General features: G+C 53.0%; 1 protein-coding gene across 1 annotated transcript; it reads left to right on the forward strand.

Moving 5' to 3' along the window:
* The first annotated feature begins 6,406 nt into the window (after positions 1-6,406).
* On the forward strand, positions 6,407-20,748 carry usp11 (ubiquitin specific peptidase 11). The gene is made up of 21 exons (XM_066710065.1): positions 6,407-6,624; positions 11,258-11,367; positions 11,645-11,775; positions 12,180-12,297; positions 12,461-12,606; positions 12,704-12,765; positions 12,869-12,965; positions 13,065-13,238; positions 13,325-13,483; positions 13,654-13,878; positions 14,002-14,085; positions 14,284-14,378; positions 15,649-15,855; positions 16,067-16,164; positions 16,530-17,027; positions 17,116-17,186; positions 17,294-17,406; positions 19,686-19,835; positions 19,984-20,099; positions 20,285-20,373; positions 20,508-20,748. Exons 1-21 carry the CDS (start codon positions 6,512-6,514, stop codon positions 20,679-20,681), a joined length of 3,030 nt encoding a protein of 1,009 aa, XP_066566162.1. The 5' UTR covers positions 6,407-6,511; the 3' UTR covers positions 20,682-20,748.
* Positions 20,749-21,299: the final 551 nt, after the last annotated feature.

Consider the following 21,299-nt stretch of genomic DNA (forward strand, 5'->3'; position numbering starts at 1 on the left):
CACTCACTCACAGACTCAGAGACACACACTCACTCACTCACTCACTCACAGACTCACAGACACACACTCACTCACTCACTCACTCTCACAGACACACACTTACTCACTCACAGACACACACTCACTCACTCTCACACTCCCACACTCACTCACTCACTCACTCACTCACTCACTCACTCACAGACACTCACACACTCACTCACTCACTCACTCACTCACAGACACACACTCACTCACTCACTCACTCAAAGACTCACAGACACACACTCACTCACTCACTCACTCACTCACAGACACACACTCACTCACTCACTCACTCACAGACTCAGAGACACACACTCACTCACTCACTCACTCACTCACTCACAGACTCACAGACACACACTCACTCACTCACTCACTCTCACAGACTCACAGACACACACTCACTCACTCACTCACTCTCACAGACACACACTTACTCACTCACAGACACACACTCACTCACTCTCACACTCACTCACAGACTCCCAGACTCAGACACACATTCACTCACTCAGACTCACAGACACACACTCACTCACTCACTCACAGACTCACAGACACTCTCACACACTCACTCACTCACTCACTCACTCACTCAGACTCACAGACACACACTCACTCACTCTCACACTCACTCACTCACTCACAGACTCACAGACACACACTCACTCACTCTCACACACCCACACTTACACACTCACTCACTCACTCTCACAGACACTCACTCACTCACTCACTCTCACAGACACTCACTCACTCACTCACTCTCACAGACTCAGACACACACTCACACACTCACTCACTCACTCACTCACAGACACACACTCACTCACTCTCACAGACTCCCAGACTCAGACACACACTCACACACTCACTCACTCACTCACTCACAGACACACACTCACTCACTCACTCTCACAGACTCCCAGACTCAGACACACACTCACACACTCACTCACTCACTCACTCACAGACACACACTCACTCACTCACTCTCACAGACTCACAGACACTCACTCACTCTCACAGACACCCACTCACTCACTCACTCACTCACTCACTCACTCACAGACTCACAGACACACACTCACTCACTCACTCACAGACACACACTCACTCACTCACTCACAGACTCACAGACACACACTCACTCACTCACTCACTCACTCACTCACAGACACACACTCACTCACTCACTCTCACAGACTCCCAGACTCAGACACACACTCACACACTCACTCACTCACTCACTCACAGACACACACTCACTCACTCACTCTCACAGACTCCCAGACTCAGACACACACTCACACATTCACTCACTCACAGACACACACTCACTCACTCACTCTCACAGACTCCCAGACACTCACTCACTCTCACAGACACCCACTCACTCACTCACTCACTCACTCACTCACAGACTCACAGACACACACTCACTCACTCACTCACAGACACACACTCACTCACTCACTCACAGACTCACAGACACACACTCACTCACTCACTCACTCACTCACAGACACACACTCACTCACTCACTCTCACAGACTCCCAGACTCAGACACACACTCACACACTCACTCACTCACTCACTCACAGACACACACTCACTCACTCACTCTCACAGACTCACAGACACTCACTCACTCTCACAGACACCCACTCACTCACTCACTCACTCACTCACACACTCACTCACTCACTCACTCACAGACTCACAGACACACACTCACTCACTCACTCACTCACTCACTCACCCACTCACAGACACACACTCACTCACTCACTCTCACAGACTCCCAGACTCAGACACACACTCACACACTCACTCACTCACTCACTCACAGACACACACTCACTCACTCACTCTCACAGACTCACAGACACTCACTCACTCTCACAGACACCCACTCACTCACTCACTCACTCACTCACTCACTCACTCACTCACAGACTCACAGACACACACTCACTCACTCACTCACTCACAGACTCACAGACACACACTCACTCACTCACTCTCACAGACTCCCAGACTCAGACACACACTCACACACTCACTCACTCACTCACTCACAGACACACACTCACTCACTCACTCTCACAGACTCACAGACACTCACTCACTCTCACAGACACCCACTCACTCACTCACTCACTCACTCACACACTCACTCACTCACTCACAGACACACACTCACTCACTCACTCACTCACAGACTCACAGACACACACTCACTCACTCACTCACTCACTCACTCACAGACACACACTCACTCACTCACTCTCACAGACTCCCAGACTCAGACACACACTCACACACTCACTCACTCACTCACTCACAGACACACACTCACTCACTCACTCTCACAGACTCACAGACACTCACTCACTCTCACACACCCACACTCACACACTCACTCACTCACTCACAGACACACACTCACTCACTCACTCTCACAGACTCACAGACACTCACTCACTCACTCACTCTCACAGACTCACAGACACTCACTCACTCTCACAGACTCACAGACACTCACTCACTCTCACAGACACCCACTCACAGACACACACACACACACACACACTCACTCACAGACTCACAGACACCCACTCACTCACTCACTCACTCACTCACAGACACACACACACACACTCACTCACTCACTCACTCACTCACAGACACTCACTCACTCACTCACTCTCACAGACTCACAGACACTCACTCACTCTCACAGACACACACTCACTCACTCACTCTCACAGACTCACAGACACACACTCACACACTCACTCACTCACTCACTCACTCTCACAGACTCCCAGACTCAGACACACACTCACACACTCACTCTCACAGACTCACAGACACACACTCACTCACTCACTCACTCACTCACTCACAGACTCACAGACACACACTCACTCACTCACTCACAGACACACACTCACTCACTCACTCACAGACTCACAGACACACACTCACTCACTCACTCACTCACTCACTCACAGACACACACTCACTCACTCACTCTCACAGACTCCCAGACTCAGACACACACTCACACACAGACACACACTCACTCACTCACTCTCACAGACTCACAGACACTCACTCACTCTCACAGACACCCACTCACTCACTCAAAGACACACACACACACACTCTCACACACCCACACTCACACACTCACTCACTCACTCACAGACACACACTCACTCACTCACTCTCACACACCCACACTCACACACTCACTCACTCACTCACAGACACACACTCACTCACTCACTCTCACAGACTCACAGACACACACTCACTCACTCACTCTCACAGACTCACAGACACTCACTCACTCTCACAGACACCCACTCACTCACTCACTCACTCACTCACACACTCACTCACTCACAGACACACACTCACTCACTCACTCTCACAGACACACACTCACTCACTCACTCTCACAGACACACACTCACTCACTCACTCACTCACTCACAGACACTCACTCACAGACTCACAGACACACACTCACTCACTCACTCACTCTCACACTCACACACTCACTCACTCACTCACTCACAGACACACATTCACTCACTCACTCTCACAGACTCCCAGACTCAGACACACACTCACACACTCACTCTCACAGACTCCCAGACTCAGACACACACTCACACACTCACTCTCACAGACTCACAGACACACACTCACTCTCACAGACACCCACTCACTCACTCACTCACTCACTCACTCACTCACAGACTCACAGACACACACTCACTCACTCACTCACAGACACACACTCACTCACTCACTCACAGACTCACAGACACACACTCACTCACTCACTCACTCACTCACTCACTCACAGACACACACTCACTCACTCACTCTCACAGACTCCCAGACTCAGACACACACTCACACACTCACTCACTCACTCACTCACAGACACACACACACTCACTCACTCACTCACTCACAGACACACACTCACTCACTCACTCTCACAGACTCACAGACACTCACTCACTCTCACAGACACCCACTCACTCACTCACTCACTCACTCACTCACAGACTCACAGACACACACTCACTCACTCTCACACACCCACACTCACACACTCACTCACTCACTCTCACAGACACACACTCACTCTCACAGACTCACAGACACACACTCACTCACTCACTCTCACAGACTCACAGACACTCACTCACTCTCACAGACACCCACTCACTCTCACAGACTCACACTAACACACTCACTCACTCACTCACAGACACTCACTCACAGACTCACAGACACACACTCACTCACTCACTCACACACTCACTCACTCACTCTCACACTCACTCACACACACTCACTCACTCACTCTCACAGACACACACTCACTCACTCACACACTCTCACAGACTCACAGACACACACTCACTCACTCTCACACACTCACTCACTCACTCACTCAGACACTCACTCACACACTCACTCACTCACTCACACTCACTCACTCACTCTCACAGACACACACTCACTCACTCACTCACAGACACACACTCACTCACTCACTCACTCACACTCTCACTCACTCACACTCACACACTCACTCACTCTCACACACACTCACTCACACTCACTCACTCACTCACTCACTCACTCTCACAGACACCCACTCACTCACTCACACTCACTCACTCTCACAGACTCACAGACACTCACTCACACACTCACTCTCACACTCACACACTCACTCATACTCACTCACTCACTCTCACAGACACACACTCACTCACTCACACACTCTCACAGACTCACAGACACACTCTCACACACTCACTCACTCAGACACTCACACACACTCACTCACTCACTCTCACAGACACTCACACAGACACTCACTCACTCACACTCACACACTCACTCACTCACACTAACTCACTCTCACAGACACTCACTCAAAGACTCACAGACACACACTCACTCACTCACTCACAGACACACACTCACTCACAGACACACACACACTCACACACTCACTCACTCACTCTCACAGACTCACAGACACTCACTCACACACACACTCACTCACTCACTCATAGACACACACTCACTCACTCACTCTCACACACTCACACTCTCACTCACTCACACTCACACACACTCACTCACTCACACACTCACTCACTCTCACACACACTCACTCACACACTCACTCACTCACAGACACACACTCACTCACTCACTCTCACAGACACTCACTCACACACTCACTCACACTCACTCACACTCACTCACTCTCACACTCACACACTCACTCACTCACACTCACTCACTCACTCTCACAGACACACACTCACTCACTCACTCACTCACTCTCACTCACTCACACTCACACACTCAATCACTCACACACACTCACTCACTCACTCACTCACAGACACACACTCACTCACTCACTCACTCACTCTCACTCACTCACACTCACACACTCACTCACTCACACACACTCACTCACTCACACTCACTCACTCACTCTCACAGACACACACTCACTCACTCACTCACTCTCACTCACTCACACTCACACACTCAATCACTCACACACACTCACTCACTCACTCACTCACAGACACACACTCACTCACTCACTCACACTCACTCACACTCACTCACTCTCACAGACACACACTCACTCACTCACTCTCACAGACTCACAGACACTCACTCACACACTCACTCTCACACTCACACACTCACTCACACTCACTCACACTCACTCACTCTCACACACACTCACTCACACACCAAATGTCATGTGATACTGCTGATGCAGTTGTTAGTGTTTGTAGCTTTTGCAAATATCGGCTGGAATGGAAACCGTCTTTAGGGAATCACTCATCTTTTTAAAACGCACCTTGAAAGCCACATGTTCCTCCATGCAGTCATATCATCACCCTGTCCTCTTTTACAGAACCAGATGTGCACCTTTAGGGTGACCAGCAAACTCCATACACCCCAGACATTTCCTTTTAAGTGACATTACACTGAAATACAATAATTTCTTGAATCGAACATTGATTGATTAGGAATTAAAGGAAGAGCAACTTCAAATTGCAGTACTGTCTCCACGTCCCTTTTTATTAGACCACTTTACAGCTCTGAGCGGTGGGGGTGTGCACAAGTATCAAATGATGGAAGCTAAAAAAATGAAATGCAGAAAAAGTTGCACCTTAGAGTTGGTTACATCGCCTTCAGGAGCGGGTTATTATCACCCAAGGTGGCGGCCCTCCCTCCTCTGACCGGCGCGCAGTCTAGGTCTGGCAGATGTCTATGCTCCGCACACCCCCGGCCCTTCCGGAAGTCGCCTCGGCGCCATCGCTTCCTGCTTCCGGCCGCGACCCCGGTGTGCAGTTCCGCGGTGGAGTCCGGCCGATCCGTGCACACCTCGCACATTGATGCGCGATCATGGCTGCCACTGTTTCTTCCGCGTCGTCGGCAGAGCCGCCGGGACTGGAGACGCAGCGCCGGGAGATCGAGGAGCCCGTGCGGGACCAGGAGCTGCGCGCCGGGGAAAGCTGGTGAGACACCCGCCGCCCGGGGAGGAGGCGGTGAAGGAGGAAGAGGCAGCTCTGTGTGCTTGTGCTGGACGGGGGGTCAATAAATCCAGGTCTTTGCCCCCCGTGTGAGAGAGACAGCCCCCCGGGCAGCCTGGGACCGAGGCCCCCCGCCTCGCCCCGACCCCGGCGCCGTCCCAGGCAGGCAGGTCGGGTTGCGCTGCGGTGCTGTAGTGATTGACACGGGCTTCACGATCGGGCACTTCCTGCTGAGCACGGCAGCAGCACCGGCGTGCGGTCAGGGTGACACGGCGGTGTGGTGTCGGTGTAGTATCGGTGCAGTGTGGGTGTAGTATCGGTGCAGTGTCGGTGTAGTGTCGGTGCAGTGTCGGAGCAGTGTCGGTGTAGTATCGGTGTAGTATCGGTGCAGTGTCGGTGTAGTGTCGGTGCAGTGTCGGAGCAGTATCCGGCGCCAGGCTGCACGTCTGCCGCTCGACGGGTTCGGTTGCGCTTTCCATTCCCGGCGGCTGGTTTCGTTTTCCTTTCCAAGGATGAGTGTGTCGACAGTCAGACCGAGAGAGACAACTCAGCCAGCAGCCCTGGTGCTGGTGGTCCTGCTGGTCCTGGTGCTGGTGGTCCTGCTGGTCCTGGTGCTGGTGGTCCTGGTGCTGGTGGTGCTGGTGGTCCTGCTGGTCCTGGTGGTGGTGGTCCTGGTGCTGGTGGTGCTGGTGGTCCTGCTGGTCCTGGTGCTGGTGGTCCTGCTGGTCCTGCTGGTCCTGGTGCTGGTGGTCCTGCTGGTCCTGGTGGTCCTGCTGGTCCTGCTGGTCCTGGTGCTGCTGTCTGCAGGTGTTTGTATTCCTGCGACGCGCCAGTTTTCACGGTTATCCCACTGAGTGTCATTTACTGAAGCGATGAGCCTCACGCCTTGCACCGCCTCTGCGCGCCATTGCTGGGGACTGTGTTCTTGCACTTGCTCTCCCTCCCTGTATTATTATCGTAAGTGAGGTGTCCCGCAGTGACCGTGCTGCCTCGGGGCTGATGAGCGCAGTTGTGCGGTGTGTCTGTGTCTCCTGAAGAAAAAACAACATAGCCATACAATCGACACTATGAAGGAAGAGTATGACGGGGTAGCTTGGTTATGATTCCTACAACTCAGTAGTCCAGTGCACTTATATTGCATATTTTTCAATTAGTTCATTGGCTATAATTGTTTTATTACATTGTATACTCACTGTGGCAGTATTTCTGTGCAATGTCTTCACTGTTGTTTAACTGCAACTGTGGAGATGAAGTTTTGCAGCTTTATATCACAATGAGGGGGTACAGGAGGTAACATTTAGATACATTTACAATGCAGAAGTCAAGCAATGGCACAAATTGATTGTCTTGTCTAGCTGGGCCAGATAGTCACAAACGTCCCCCCCCATTTTAAATATCACCATAAAACCAAAAACGCAGTAACAGTGTGGAAGTCCGGGGGTTCCCTGCTGGGGGCCTAAGAGGCAGGGACGAGTGCCCATCTTCAGTGTGCTGCCCACATCCCTCCTGCTCCCCTTGAAGGGTTTCAGGACAGAGAAGGAATTAACCCACCCCAAAAAAACAAGAGCCTATAATGTCACCGTGCTGTTGCTGATGACACTGTTTTGGTGGCACAGTGAAAGTTGTAGAAAGCATCATAAACAAACAGAAGACACACCTTGACACAGGTGTGCCGCCACAGCATTGTGTTTATCCCTGCATCGCACGCATGTGTGTATTTTTAGTGCGCTGAAGGGGTTTCCGTTATTCCGCTCCAGCTTTGTCTTTGTTGTCAGTGAGCCCGGGGGTCTGTCCACGGGAAACGGAGGGCATACTGGTGGGAAGGGGATCCTGCTCTGTGATTAACTATAACCATCTAAAGGGATCAGAATCAAGTCCCACTCACCCCCCTGGCAGGATCTTAATCTCCTCACATCGCCATTGGCCTGCTGGAGGGGTGAAACAACAACAACAACACAGATTATGAATGATAAATCAGGGTGCGGGAGGGTTGAACTGGTGACTTGTGATCCACAGAGGCCGAGGGCCTGGAACGAGGTGATTGAGTCATTCGTTTAATTTATTAAAACCAATTAAAGAGGTCACCTGGCACCAGAAACCCATGCCAGTCTGTGGCTCCCCAGCACCAAAGGGAGGGAGCATTTTCCCCTTTTTTGCAGCCTGTCGGGAGAGAGAGATTGAGGGCCAAGTGCCTCTCCGCGTACTAAATGGGGACACAGAGGGGTCTGTTATTAATGTTAATGTTATTAATAAAAAATAGTATATTGTTTAGGAAATCTGTTATTAAACTTTGTTAATGCACACAAACAGTGTCCCCGGTTGGGTGGGCAGGCTGTTGTAGGGCCCAGGATGGGTATGGTGCCAGTCTCTGGTGATGCCATGTTCGACTGCCTGGTAAGCAAGGTTTACACCAAGCCAGTTGACGAAAGTGGTGCCCCTATAGTGCCCTGGAAACCACGTGCATCCGTAACTGCCCGGAAATTATAATCATAGTAAAAGTCTCATCTTATGACTAAGCCCTGTGTTGTGGGGCAGAAAACTCCAGTGAGGCAAATCCACAGGACTCTTATGCAATCGGCACACTAGCGACCAGCTATGGACACACTAATGTCCAATACAAAATACCCTGGAGCAGTAATAACAATAATAATAAAGAAAACGCAGTTCTTTTGTGGCGGATTGTAGCTGTATTAGGGGCGTTGAATCCGACTGTTCACCGAGGCGTGCTGTCGGCTCAGCTCGGGTCAGCCAGGTGCAGTGCGCCGGGCCCGCCGTTCCTCGGGTTTTGGCTCTGGCTCCACGTTTTGTGCTTTCTGCAGATCAGCTGACTGGTGTTAAACCCGGAGTAATCCAGGCCGCTGGCTGCGTACAGAGAGGCCACCGTAAGCAATGATGTCCCGGCCGAATGAATAGGTCAGCTCGCCTCCTTGCCAGTCGCACAACAAGACGCTGGATAAGCCGGCTACGTTTCTGAACAACTTGTCCCTTTTATTCATTAAGTTCAGTTTTCTTTTCTAATTTCTTCTTTTCCCCAGTTATTATAGTAATGAGAGACGGCATGCTGGGCCTCTAAATTTCTTAATTAAATATCAGCCTTCTGCATTTTAGGTTAATTGTTAAGTATTACTTAATTCATTTAATTCCACTTCATTAGGGTGACTCGATTCCCAGCTTGAGACTTTATTTATGCGACAGAAAAATGTATTGATAGTCCCGACTTGTACAGTGATACGAAATGCAGTTTGTGCATCTGTGGAAGGAGTGTGCGTGCGTGCGTGCGTGCGTGTGTGTGTATGTGCTCTTGCTGAGTCAGCCGTGTAAGCCTGTACACCAGCATTCTTGCAGTGAAACTGAACTGAAAGTGAATCTCCAGACCAGATAAAACCATGGGACTATATACAAGAGGTAGGGAAACCAAAATACAGAAATAAACAAACACGCAGAGACTGGGGGAGGCAGCATTATCAGGTTTTCTCTCTTTTTTTTCTCTCTTCATTATGTATTTAGTTTCGCAAAAGCAGTGTACTTAGTCCAATCATGGAATAAATACATGAAACCCTAGCCATGTTTTATGGATTTTGTATACAGTTAAGAGTTAAGACTCCACCCAGGTAGTGCAGTCTGGGACATCAGTTTTTTGGGCCGTCTTTGCTGAAGGGAACTGAAGTGAAATTGGATCCCTGGATGGGACAGAACGCCGGGCCGGATTCAATCAAAGGTGTGAACCTCACACACCTAAAAAATCAAACCCTACAACCCTGTAATCAGTGGTGGCTTTATTTATGTATTTATTCTTCGGGTGTGTTTTTCTTCTACTCATCCGTATGACTGCTGTTGAGTTCAGCTCCGTAGTTTGCTATCATCGCGTGAGTCAAACGTTTTCTTTTATCAGTCTGGCTTCAGGAAGCTGCTGGTAGCAGGCAGGGCTTTCGACAGCACCAGCGGGGTGTGGCGAGAGAGAGAGAGACCTGCGTTGCGAAAGAAGCCCGTCTGACAGAGACCGCGCCGGCTCGTTCAGCCTGTCCTCCAGGGGGAGACAATCCCTTAATAATGAAAACTTAATGTTTGCACTCTTATTATTTACTCACTCACTTACTCACTGTACCCCTTCTTCGTTCTGCTTAATCCAGAGCCCGTTCCTTTGCCACCCTGGCCCCTTAGGAGTTTAGCGACCTTCCCACAGAGATCAGGACTGTAAACTGTTTGAAATGTGTAAGGCAGCCATTAATAGGCTGTGGCCGTCGCTCGCTGTCATAGCGTGTTTAATGGCATGTGAACACGTCCCTGGTCGGGGATGTGGCGACTACAGCTGCCTGAAGTGAATCCGTTCTGGTTTTGTTTAACTGATGACACATTGTGGGAAAAGTCCGTCTTGTGGCCGCGAGAGGAGCAATGCGAGTCACTCAGAAAACAGTTGGTCACTGCCTAGAAGGTGCGGCCAGACTCACCTCTGTGCGCTGGGGACCTGGGCCTGGTGTGAGCTCTGTCTCTCTGTGTGTGTGTGTGTGTTTGCTCATTTCTGTGCTTGGTGTTTTGTCTCTGTTTTAACGGTGCTGGTTGTGAGCGGGGCAGGCGTGTGTGTACGTCACTCTGAGGTGCTGTTGCTGTCTCTGTGCAGGTACCTGGTGGAGAGCCGCTGGTATGAGCAATGGAAGGAGTACATCAGCACCGGGGACCAGAACTCATCCTCCTACCCCGGGCAGATCGACAACAACGAGCTCTTCGAGGGTGAGCGAGGCCGGGGGGACTGCAGCTCGAGCAGAGCACACACTTTGTGAAGGGCTACTGAAGCCTGCAGACTGATTAAGTCAACACAACACGCTCGGAGTGATTGTGTGTGTGTGGAGGGACGGACGACAAGACTTCAGACAAGACGCATTCATCACTCTCGCATCTGCTTATGAGTGAAGGGGTAGCTCCATTAAATGCGTTCAGTTCATTGTTTTGAATAATTAAATGTGCGTTTGCAGCGACTCACTGTGTCCTTTGTCCTGCTGCCCCACAGACCTTGAGTCCTACCGCCTGAAAGAGCGCCTGGTAGAGAACGAGGACTTCGTCTTGATCCCGGCTGAGGCCTGGCACAAGCTGGTGGCCTGGTATGGTGTGGTGCCTGACCAGCCCCCACTGGAGCGCAAGGTGAGGGACACAAGCCGCACCCCCGTCTCGACACACGCCAGCATGTCCACACGCCGCCCTTCAGGGCGTACGAGGTCAGAAGGACGTGGAGAAGCCGAGAGGAATGGGCAAAGCGTCCAGGGACCTTGTTCAGATCAGACCCTGACATCTCTCCCCTGCTCTGTGCCTCCCTTTCTCTGTCTCCCTCCCTGTGTGCTCCCTCCCTCCCTCCCTCTCTCTCTCTCTCTCTCTCTCTCTCTCCATCTTCCTCCCTGTCTGCGTGTCTCTGTATTTCTCTCTTCTTGTGTCTCGGTGTGCATGTCTCTCTCCCTCTCTGTCTCTCTCTCTCTTGCTCTCCTCCCTTTCTCCATCACCCTCCGTGTGTGCGTCTCTCTCCCTCTCACCCCCCGTGTCCCTCCCTGCAGGTGGTGGACCTGCCCAGCACTCTGAAGGTGGAGGTGTACCCAGTGGAAGTCTTCCTGTGTCTGCACAGCGACATGGACAACGTGCAGAGCGGCCAGTTCAGCCGCGCCGACACCATTCGTACGTACGGTCTCCACCCCCCCACCACGAGTCCGACGCTACGGACCGACCCCCGTCGCAGTCTGTATCGATCACGGGTAGAGCATGGGTCTGTGGTTCCTGTCGGAAGCCACTGCGTGCATTTCTCTCAATAAAATCTCTCTGTCTCTGTTCGTGTGCGCAGACACGATCCAGAAGGCCATGCGCAGCAAGTTCGAGATCCCGGGCAGTGCCGAGACGCGTCTGTGGATGAAGAGCTCGGACACCAGCTGCGAGAGGCTGCGCAATGTCCACGTGAGCGTGCTGGACTCCTGTCTGAGCTCCGGCATGGTACGTGTCCCCGCAGAGCCCTGTGAGACGGGCCGGCCCGAGTTGGGCATGCGTGATTCCCCGGGGATTCATGATTGTGGTGCGTGTTTTGTTGCAGACGGTGATCATGGAGATGCGGAACGCAGACGGGACCTGGCCCAGTTCCCGACCGCAGATCATGTGAGTCCGCAGGGCATCCGTCCCTGAGCCCGCAACGTGCTCTGAATATGTGCGTGGTCTGGTTGGTTGGTTGTTCGACGGCGCTCAATTTCTCATTGTTTAGGAGGAACTCGGAGGACCAGGACTCGTACCGAGGGCAGCCGGGCGTCTGCGGCCTCACCAACCTGGGCAACACCTGCTTTATGAACTCCGCCCTGCAGGTGAGCCGCCGCGCCCCTGAGTGCCGCTGTGAAGTGTGCATCCGTGTCCATGTCCATGTCCGTAACGCTCTCTTGTGTCCCTTCCCCTCTCTGCCCCAGTGTCTCAGTAACACTCCTCCCCTGACGGAGTACTTCCTGCACAGTGCCTACCTGGACGAGCTCAACTTCACCAACCCGCTGGGCATGAAGGGCGAGATCGCCGAGGCCTACGCCGATGTGGTCAAGCAGATGTGGTCAGGCAGGCACTACTCGGTCGTGCCACGCATCTTCAAGGTACTGCTTCTCTCCTCTCGCGGGTGTGGGCTGCATTCTTGCAGAGAGGCGGGCTGAGATCTCCTTTTCCCCGCCGCCTCTTGCAGACGAAGGTGGGCCACTTTGCCTCGCAGTTCCTGGGCTACCAGCAGCACGACTCCCAGGAGCTGCTGTCCTTCCTCCTGGACGGGCTGCACGAGGACCTGAACCGCGTCAAGAACAAGGAGTACATCGAGCTGCGGGATGCCGACGGCCGGCCCGACCAGGTACCACGTGTTCACTGTGGTGGGGGGGGTTGGTGACAGAGTTGACGTGGTGGAGATTGGACAGTCGCTGTGGATGTCCCGGTGGTGTGGAGTGGCTGTCTCTCTCTCTCTCCTTCTTCTTGAGCACGGCGCTACTCTCTCCTCACCTCGACCTTCCACCCCCCCTGCAGGAAGTGGCGGAGGAGGCGTGGCGCAACCACCGGCGGCGAAACGACTCGGTGATCGTGGACACCTTCCACGGCCTCTTCAAGTCCACGCTGGTCTGCCCCGAGTGCAGCAAGGTCTCCGTGACCTTCGACCCCTTCTGCTACCTGAGTGTGCCGCTGCCCGTCAGCAAGGACCGGGTGATGGAGGTGTTCTTCGTGTCGCTCGACCCAGCCGCCAAGCCCGTGCAGGTCCGAGGCCTTTTTAAATCCACGGCAGCTCTGTGGCCTTTTCAGTGACGAGAGTGAGGGGTGTCTGTGTGGGTGAGCCACACAGTTACAACAAATATCCATAACTCGGCCTTTCTCCCACAGCATCGGTTAGTTGTGCCCAAAGCCGGGAAGGTGTCGGATCTGTGTGCTGCCCTCTCTCAGGCGACTGACATTCCGTCCAATCACGTAAGTCCTGCCTGCAGGTCGAAAAGGTATCGGGATGGCCCAGGGGTGTGTGTCCCGGTTTCGACGGGTGAGAGAGGGAAGGTTTGATACGACAGCAGCACTAGCGGTCGACTCTCAGTGAGATAATTGATTAATTAGGGGGTTGGGGTTGACTGACAGGTGGACTGACTGTTCCTGCGCTCCCTCCCTCCCTCTCAGATGGTGGTGGCCGACGTGTTTAACCATCGCTTCTACAAGATCTACAACTCTGAGGAGTCGCTCAGCTGCATCCTGGACCGTGACGACATCTTTGTGTGAGTCAGTGCGCCGCGTAACAGCCAGCCTTATCGACTGCGCGAGTGTAGCTGTGTGTCGCTCCGCTGCTGCCCAGCCCTGGGATACAAAAAACATATGAAAGTGTCCAATGGAGAGGAGCCCATTCGCCCCATCCTGCTCGTTTGGTGTCCATTAATAACTCAGTGATCAAGGAACCTATCCAGTCTGTTTTTGAATGTTCCCAAATTGTCTCTTCAGCCACATCGCTGGGGAGTTTGTTCAGATTGTGACGCCTCTCTGTGTGAAGAAGTGTCTCCTGTTTTCAGTTTTGAATGCCTTGAAGCCCAATTTCCATTTGTGTCCCGGGTGCGTGTGTCCCTGCTGATCTGGAAAAGCTCCTCTGGTTTGATGTGGTCGATGTCTTTCATGATTTTGAAGACTTGAATCAAGTCCCCACGTAGTCTCCTCTGTTCCAGGGTGAAAAGGTTCAGGTCCTCAGTCTCTCAGTAGGACTTTCCCTTCAGACCTGGAATAAGTCTGGTTGCTCTCCTCTGAACTGCCTCTAGAGCAGCGATATCTTTCTTGAAGTGTGGAGCCCAGAACTGTCCACAGTATCCAGATGAGCTCTAACTAGTGCATTGTACAGTCTGAACATCACTGCCCTTGTGCTCAATTCTACACTTTTGACAATATACCCCAGCATTGTGTTTGCCTTTTTATTGCTTCCCCACATTGTTTGGATGGAGAAAGTGAGGAGTCCACGTAGACTCCTAGGTCTTTCTCATGCGTTACTTCATCTAGTTCTGTTCCTCCCATAGTGTAATTATAGGGACATTTGTGTTACCTGCATGTATTACCTTGCACTCGTCCACATTGAATTTCATCTGCCAGGTGTCGCCCACAGCTGAATATTATCTAAGTCCCTCTGAATAGCCTGAGCTGCCAAGATTGTATCTGCTGAGCCGCCTATTTTAGTATCATTTGCAAATTTGACAAGTTTGCTAACTATCCCAGAGTCCAGATCATTAATATAGATTAGAAAGAGCACAGGCCCTAGTACTGATCCCTGTGGATCTCCACTAACAACCTCACTCCAGTTAGAAGCGACTCCTCTAATCGACACCCTCTGTTCCTATACATCAACCAGTTCATAATCCATCTACTTACATTACCCTGAATGCCTACAGCTTCCAATTTGATAGACAGATTAAGGGTTTCTACTGAATGACACCGGTTATGTTTGTGCTGCCGTCCTGGCGCGAACGGGGGTTTTATCCTAACGCCCGTCTCTCCGGCGGTCCCCTGCAGGTACGAGCTGAGCGGCAGCTCCATGGAGGAGGACGGGGACGAGGTGGTGCTGGCACTGTACCTGCGTGAACGCTCGCACTACCGGGACTACGGTGCGGGCGGCGGCAGCTACGGCACCTCCCTGTTCGGCCACCCCCTGCTGATCGCCGTGCCGCGCAGCCAGTGCTCCCGGGAGGCTCTGTACCGCACCTTCCTGCAGCGCCTGGCGTGAGTGACAGCCTGATCCGTCGCAGGGCGAGAGAGAGGGGTGCTGGGGGTGGTGTCCCTCTTTGTCCATCTCTCTCTCTCTCTCTCTCTCTCCTGACAGTTTTTATCTTGAGCCGTGTTGTATGTTTTGTGGTGGATACTCCCGCCCCCCGTGTCTGTGTGTGTCGCCGTGTCTGTAATGGAGACCCTCTGTCTCATTCTGTGACCGCAGCCGCTACGTCCGGCCCCCTGACCTGTCAGAGGAGGTGGAGGAGGAGGAGGATGAAGAGGATGAGCTGTACAAGACACAGACCAACGGCCTGAGCGAAGGTTGTGTTTCCTGCCTACACTCGGACACACTCTCACACAGACACAGACTCTCACTCACACACTCACACTCACCCCCAGCCTGGCCTCAGTGGGAGTAGAAGTCAACTGGGACTCGAACCCTCGGCCGGGCCGCAATGTCAGCCGGGCTGCAACGTCAGCCTTATCGTAGCGCTTCATTTAATTGAAATGCTAAATATAACTACATTTCTCAAGATAATGTGCCTAAATCAACCGAAATGTAACTCTAAGACCATTTCTGCCTTCATCCGTCTCCCCGATTAACACTTACACTCTTAGATCTAATGTGTTGGACATAGTTCTGCAACGTCCACGTCACATGACATCTCTCTCCGCTCTTCACGCAGACGAGGACAATGAGGACAGCGAGCGGCCCGGTCCCTCGACCCGGGAGGAGGCGGAGGGGCGGAGCTCGGAGCCGGAGGAGAGCCAACCGGGGCGGCCCACCGAGCGGGCGGACCCCGAGCTGCGGCCCGAAGCTGCGGCCGACGGGGAGGCGGACCCGGGGGGCAGCCGGCGCGAGAGCCCGGCGCGGGGGGCCAGGGGAGACTGCGACGGAGACCTGGACGGCCAGCCACCCGCCGCCCGCCGGCGCTCCGAGGTGGATGAGGAAGAGGAGGAGGAAGAAGAAGAAGAAGAAGAAGAAGAGGAGGAGGAGGAGGAGGGGAACGGTGCCGGCGGCGAGGACCACGAGTCCACCAGCCCCCCGACCAACGAGAGGCAGCCCAAGCGCAAGTGCCGCCCGGCCAAGCGCAGGAAGCCGCTGTTCACCATCCAGGCGGTCAACTCCAATGGCACCACGGAGAGGGGCATGGGCGAGGGCGGCAGCGCCTTCTCCTTCAACTGTGAGTCCCGGGCCGGGCAGCCCTGTCCCAGAGGAGCCCCGCTGTGTGCAAACGCCTCTCTGACCCCCGCGCCTCTCTCTCTCCGCAGCTCAGCCCTACGTGGCCATCGACTGGGACCCCGAGATGAAGAAGAAGTACTACAACGAGAACGAGGCGGAGGTAGGCGGCCGTGGGGGCGGGGCTCGTGGGGCGCGGCTGTCCGTCCGTCCGTCCGTCCGTCTGCCTGCCGCCCCCTGCTAAAGCTGGGTGGCCTCTGTCTCTTGCAGAAGTACGTGAAGCACAGGAGCATGGAGGCACCGCAGCAGCAGAGCACGGTGCAGCTGCAGCAGTGCATCGAGCTGTTCACCACCGTCGAGACGCTGGAGGACGAGAACCCCTGGTGAGAGGAGCTCCGGCCCGCGCCCCCCGTGCCCCCGCCTAGGGGCACGGCGGAGCTGGCAGAAACTGTAAAGCATGGAATCCGTCGGCTGCAGGCGTGGCGTATTTAGCTGTGGGTCGAGGGGCAGTTTGTATTTGCCAGTATTACTGTGACATCAGTATCAAGACAAAAATGATGAGAAACTAAAAAGCACATTTAACCAAATATAAACAGTATAACTCTTGTATATCCTTAAATGACCTCATTATAGAAGTGCAAGATTTCAAGGTAAAGTAAGGTGCCGATGGACGTTTCATTGTTAGCAGTGTTTTTTTTCTGTGATTGTTATGCTTTCTATCCTGTGAGTCTGCTGTCACCGTTAGACACTTCACATCGTGTTGTGATCCTAGTACAGAGCATTAAAGCTGCAAGGCACCGCTTCCGTGATGGAAGTGTGTGAGTGTTATTCTCGCGTGTGTAAACCTGGTATTTTCCTGCAAAACCCGCCTGAGAGCGAATGTGTGAGTGAGTTAAACACATACGGTGTCCATATGAGGACATCCTCACTGCTCAGCTGTCAGGCGTCTGGCCCGCAGTTATCACTCTTATCGGTCTTATCAAGCATCATGCCTATATTATGTCAGTTCTCATGCATCTATTTAGACTAAATATTTATTTAAAAGCTATATATTTATGTAGTGACTCAGAGATTTAGGATTTAGTTAAATATTTAATCAAACGATAAATATTTATTTAAAAAAAAGTGATTTTAGCATTTGAGTATTTAATAAATATTTCGTTTTTTTTTTTTATTAATGTGGAAAAAACTGCTTAAGCATTTACTAAATCTGGAAAAAAACATATCTGTTATATCTGTGAAGAAAGACACTCGGGGGGGGGAAAGCATGCACTGTTCTGCTTTTGGCGCCCCATGGTTACGTATAATCGGGCTATATTACTTATTTTAGTCATATTATTTCATACAAATACGCAGTGCAAGGAAATGTTTTATTTACAATTATCAATAAATGTATTGACTGAGAAGTGTGGGGTTGAAGGAGTGGCGCTGCTCTGCCGGCTCCTCCACACCCCTGAGTCAGAGGCTCCACCATGACTGGTTTTACCGACAGCATTACAGCCCTATCTGTAACAAGCACCTCACCCCTCCTCTCTGTGACCACTCTGTCCTCTCTGTCCACCTCTCCTGTCTCTCAGTGACCACACTGTCCTCTCTGTCCACCTCTCCTGTCTCTCTGTGTCCACACTGTCCTCTCTGTGTCCACACTGTCCTCTCTGTGTCCACCTCTCCTGTCTCTCAGTGACCACACTGTCCTCTCTGTGTCCACACTGTCCTCTCTGTGTCCACACTGTCCTCTCTGTCCACCTCTCCTGTCTCTCAGTGTCCACACTGTCCTCTCTGTGTCCACCTCTCCTGTCTCTCAGTGACCACAGCGCCGCTTCTCTGTGGGCAGCCAGCTCTGCCTGTGTTGGCCCGTCTCTCTGGTCAGGCTGTGGTCACTGAGCCGGTGATTGGTCAGGATCTGCCTCTGCTTTGTGTTTCTGACCGTCACCAGCTATTCTGCCAGGCTGTAGTTTATACTGAGGGTCCGACAGCACTCCAGTGTGTTCTGTGTTTGAGTGTTGGTTTCCCAATGGGCCAGATAAGAGGTGTTGTATAATTTGGTTCAGTGGAATGGGCATTGCTTGTGCAGTGCTGTCCTGCAGCAGACTGTGTGCAGCGTGGCTCTGCCTGAGCGCAGTGCGGCTCTGCTCGGTGAGCCTCAGGACCAGCTGGCTGACGGGACTCTTCTCCGGGCTGAGCTCCCGCTATTGCAAGGCTTTGAAGTGGAGTGAGTTAGTCGCTCTAGGTGAAGCCAATATTTCAGTGCTGTTTTTTGAATGTTAATAATCAGTGGGTAAAGGCCCAGTTCATCCCTGCATGCATTGTTTGGTGTATTTCTCTGTGCTTTCAGTATATTTATACAGAACTCTGCACGGACACATTTCCACCTTGTGTGGACAGTAACGTATTATTGTATTGTATTGTATTGTATGTTTCTGTGGGTGTTTGTCCCAATTTGTGAACTCCTGGTTGGTGATTGGTCCCCACACTTTTAAATTGGTTGAATTATACTTCGGAACACTCCCCCGCCGCACCCCTCCGTCTCCCCTCCTCTTCCTACAGTTTCCGTCTCTTCTCGTTGTCACACTGAAGTGTTCCCAGGCCGCACGCACCACCTCTTTCAGCTTGTTGTCAATATAAAAACCTCTCCCCCCTCCCCCCTGTCCCTTCCCTGCAGGTACTGCCCCACCTGTAAGAAGCACCAGCTGGCCACCAAGAAGCTGGACCTGTGGTCACTGCCCGAGGTGCTCATCATCCACCTCAAGCGCTTCTCCTACACCAAGTACTCCCGGGAGAAGCTCGACACCATCGTCAACTTCCCCATCAGGTAGCGCCCCGGGGACGGGGGTGGGGCGAGGCTGCGGCCGCAGTGGAGTAGATGCGATGTGTCCCACCGTATACACCGCTGGCCCGGGGTGACTTCCGGTCCCGCACTTACGGTGTTTTTAAAAGATGGCGCTGTGCCCCACTTTCAGGGACCTGGACTTCTCGGGGTACCTGCTGCGGAAGAGCGGTGCGGAGGGAGAGCCGCCCAGCCGCTACAACCTCATCGCCGTGTCCAACCACTACGGGGGGCTGCGAGACGGGCACTGTGAGTTCCCCTCCCGCCGGGGTCCGCCGATGCGCCGCGCTGTGAGGGAGTGTGAGGGTGTCTGGTTTGTGTTTTTGTCGTTTGTGCTCTCTTGTTCTGCACGGCACGCTGGTGATGATGTCATTGATGTAGTTAGTGACTGTTCGCTCTCTCACTCCCTCCCTCCCTCCCTCTCTCACTCTCAGATACAAGCTACGCACAGAACAAGGACAACGGTCAGTGGTATTATTTTGACGACAGCAAGGTGACCTATGCAAAGGAGGACCAAATTGTGGTACGATGTTGTGTATTTTGTAGCACTTTTGTGCTCATCTGTTAGTTGTCGATTTATTGATCGCTTTACACGGGCCTCCTGGTAATGGGCCTCGTCATGGGTCTCCTCTGAGTTGCGTCTGTGTTTGTCCGCAGACCAACGCTGCCTACCTCCTGTTCTACCAGCGGCAGGACAAGATCCGCCAGCCCACCCTGCCCTCGCCCTGCCCCGGGGACCCCTCTCTCTCGCCCCCCGCCGACGAGGCCGCCGCCCCCGAGCAGGAGGAGCTGGACGGGGCCGCGTCCTGCGTCAACATGGAGACCGACTGACGCGGCGCGGTCGGCAGGGACCCGGGGGTCGACTTTTTTTTTTTTTTTTTTTTTTTTTTTTTTTTTTATTGTTCGATCTAAAACTTGAACCCACTGCCCCCCGTCCGTCCGCCCTGCACTGGGGAGGGGGGCGGGGGCGGGGGCATTAATTCTCAGGCTGGTGCACGAGCGCGGCGAGGCAGGGGGCAGGGGGCAGGGGGTGGGGGGTCGGATGGAGAGCGGGATGGAGCCGAAATGGCGGAAGCGGGGATTTGCACTGTCGCGACCTTCCCCGGCTCGGTCGAATCTCTAGTGGAGAGAGTGAAGCCGGGGTCGGGATGAACCGGGACTCGGGCCGGGGCCGGTGGGGGGGTGGGAGAGGTCACACTCGAGGTTACTGGTTTATCTCTCGACCGCCAAGGCTACTGCATCTCAGAGGACTCCGTGTGTCTGTCTTCTCCTCTGGACCGATGACCCCCATTCGTTTTTGAATCCACTCGAAGGTGCAATTCGATCACTGCGGACCCCAGGGCTGGCCGAGGGGCGGGGTGCTGGGACGGGCCGCTTCAAACGAAAGAGCGGGGGCGTTTCTTTTGGAGATCATTCCTCAAGTTTTGAGTTTCTTTTGAAATGGAAAAG

The sequence above is a fragment of the Amia ocellicauda genome, chromosome 7 (genome assembly GCF_036373705.1).
Source record: "Amia ocellicauda isolate fAmiCal2 chromosome 7, fAmiCal2.hap1, whole genome shotgun sequence".
NCBI lineage: Eukaryota > Metazoa > Chordata > Actinopteri > Amiiformes > Amiidae > Amia > Amia ocellicauda.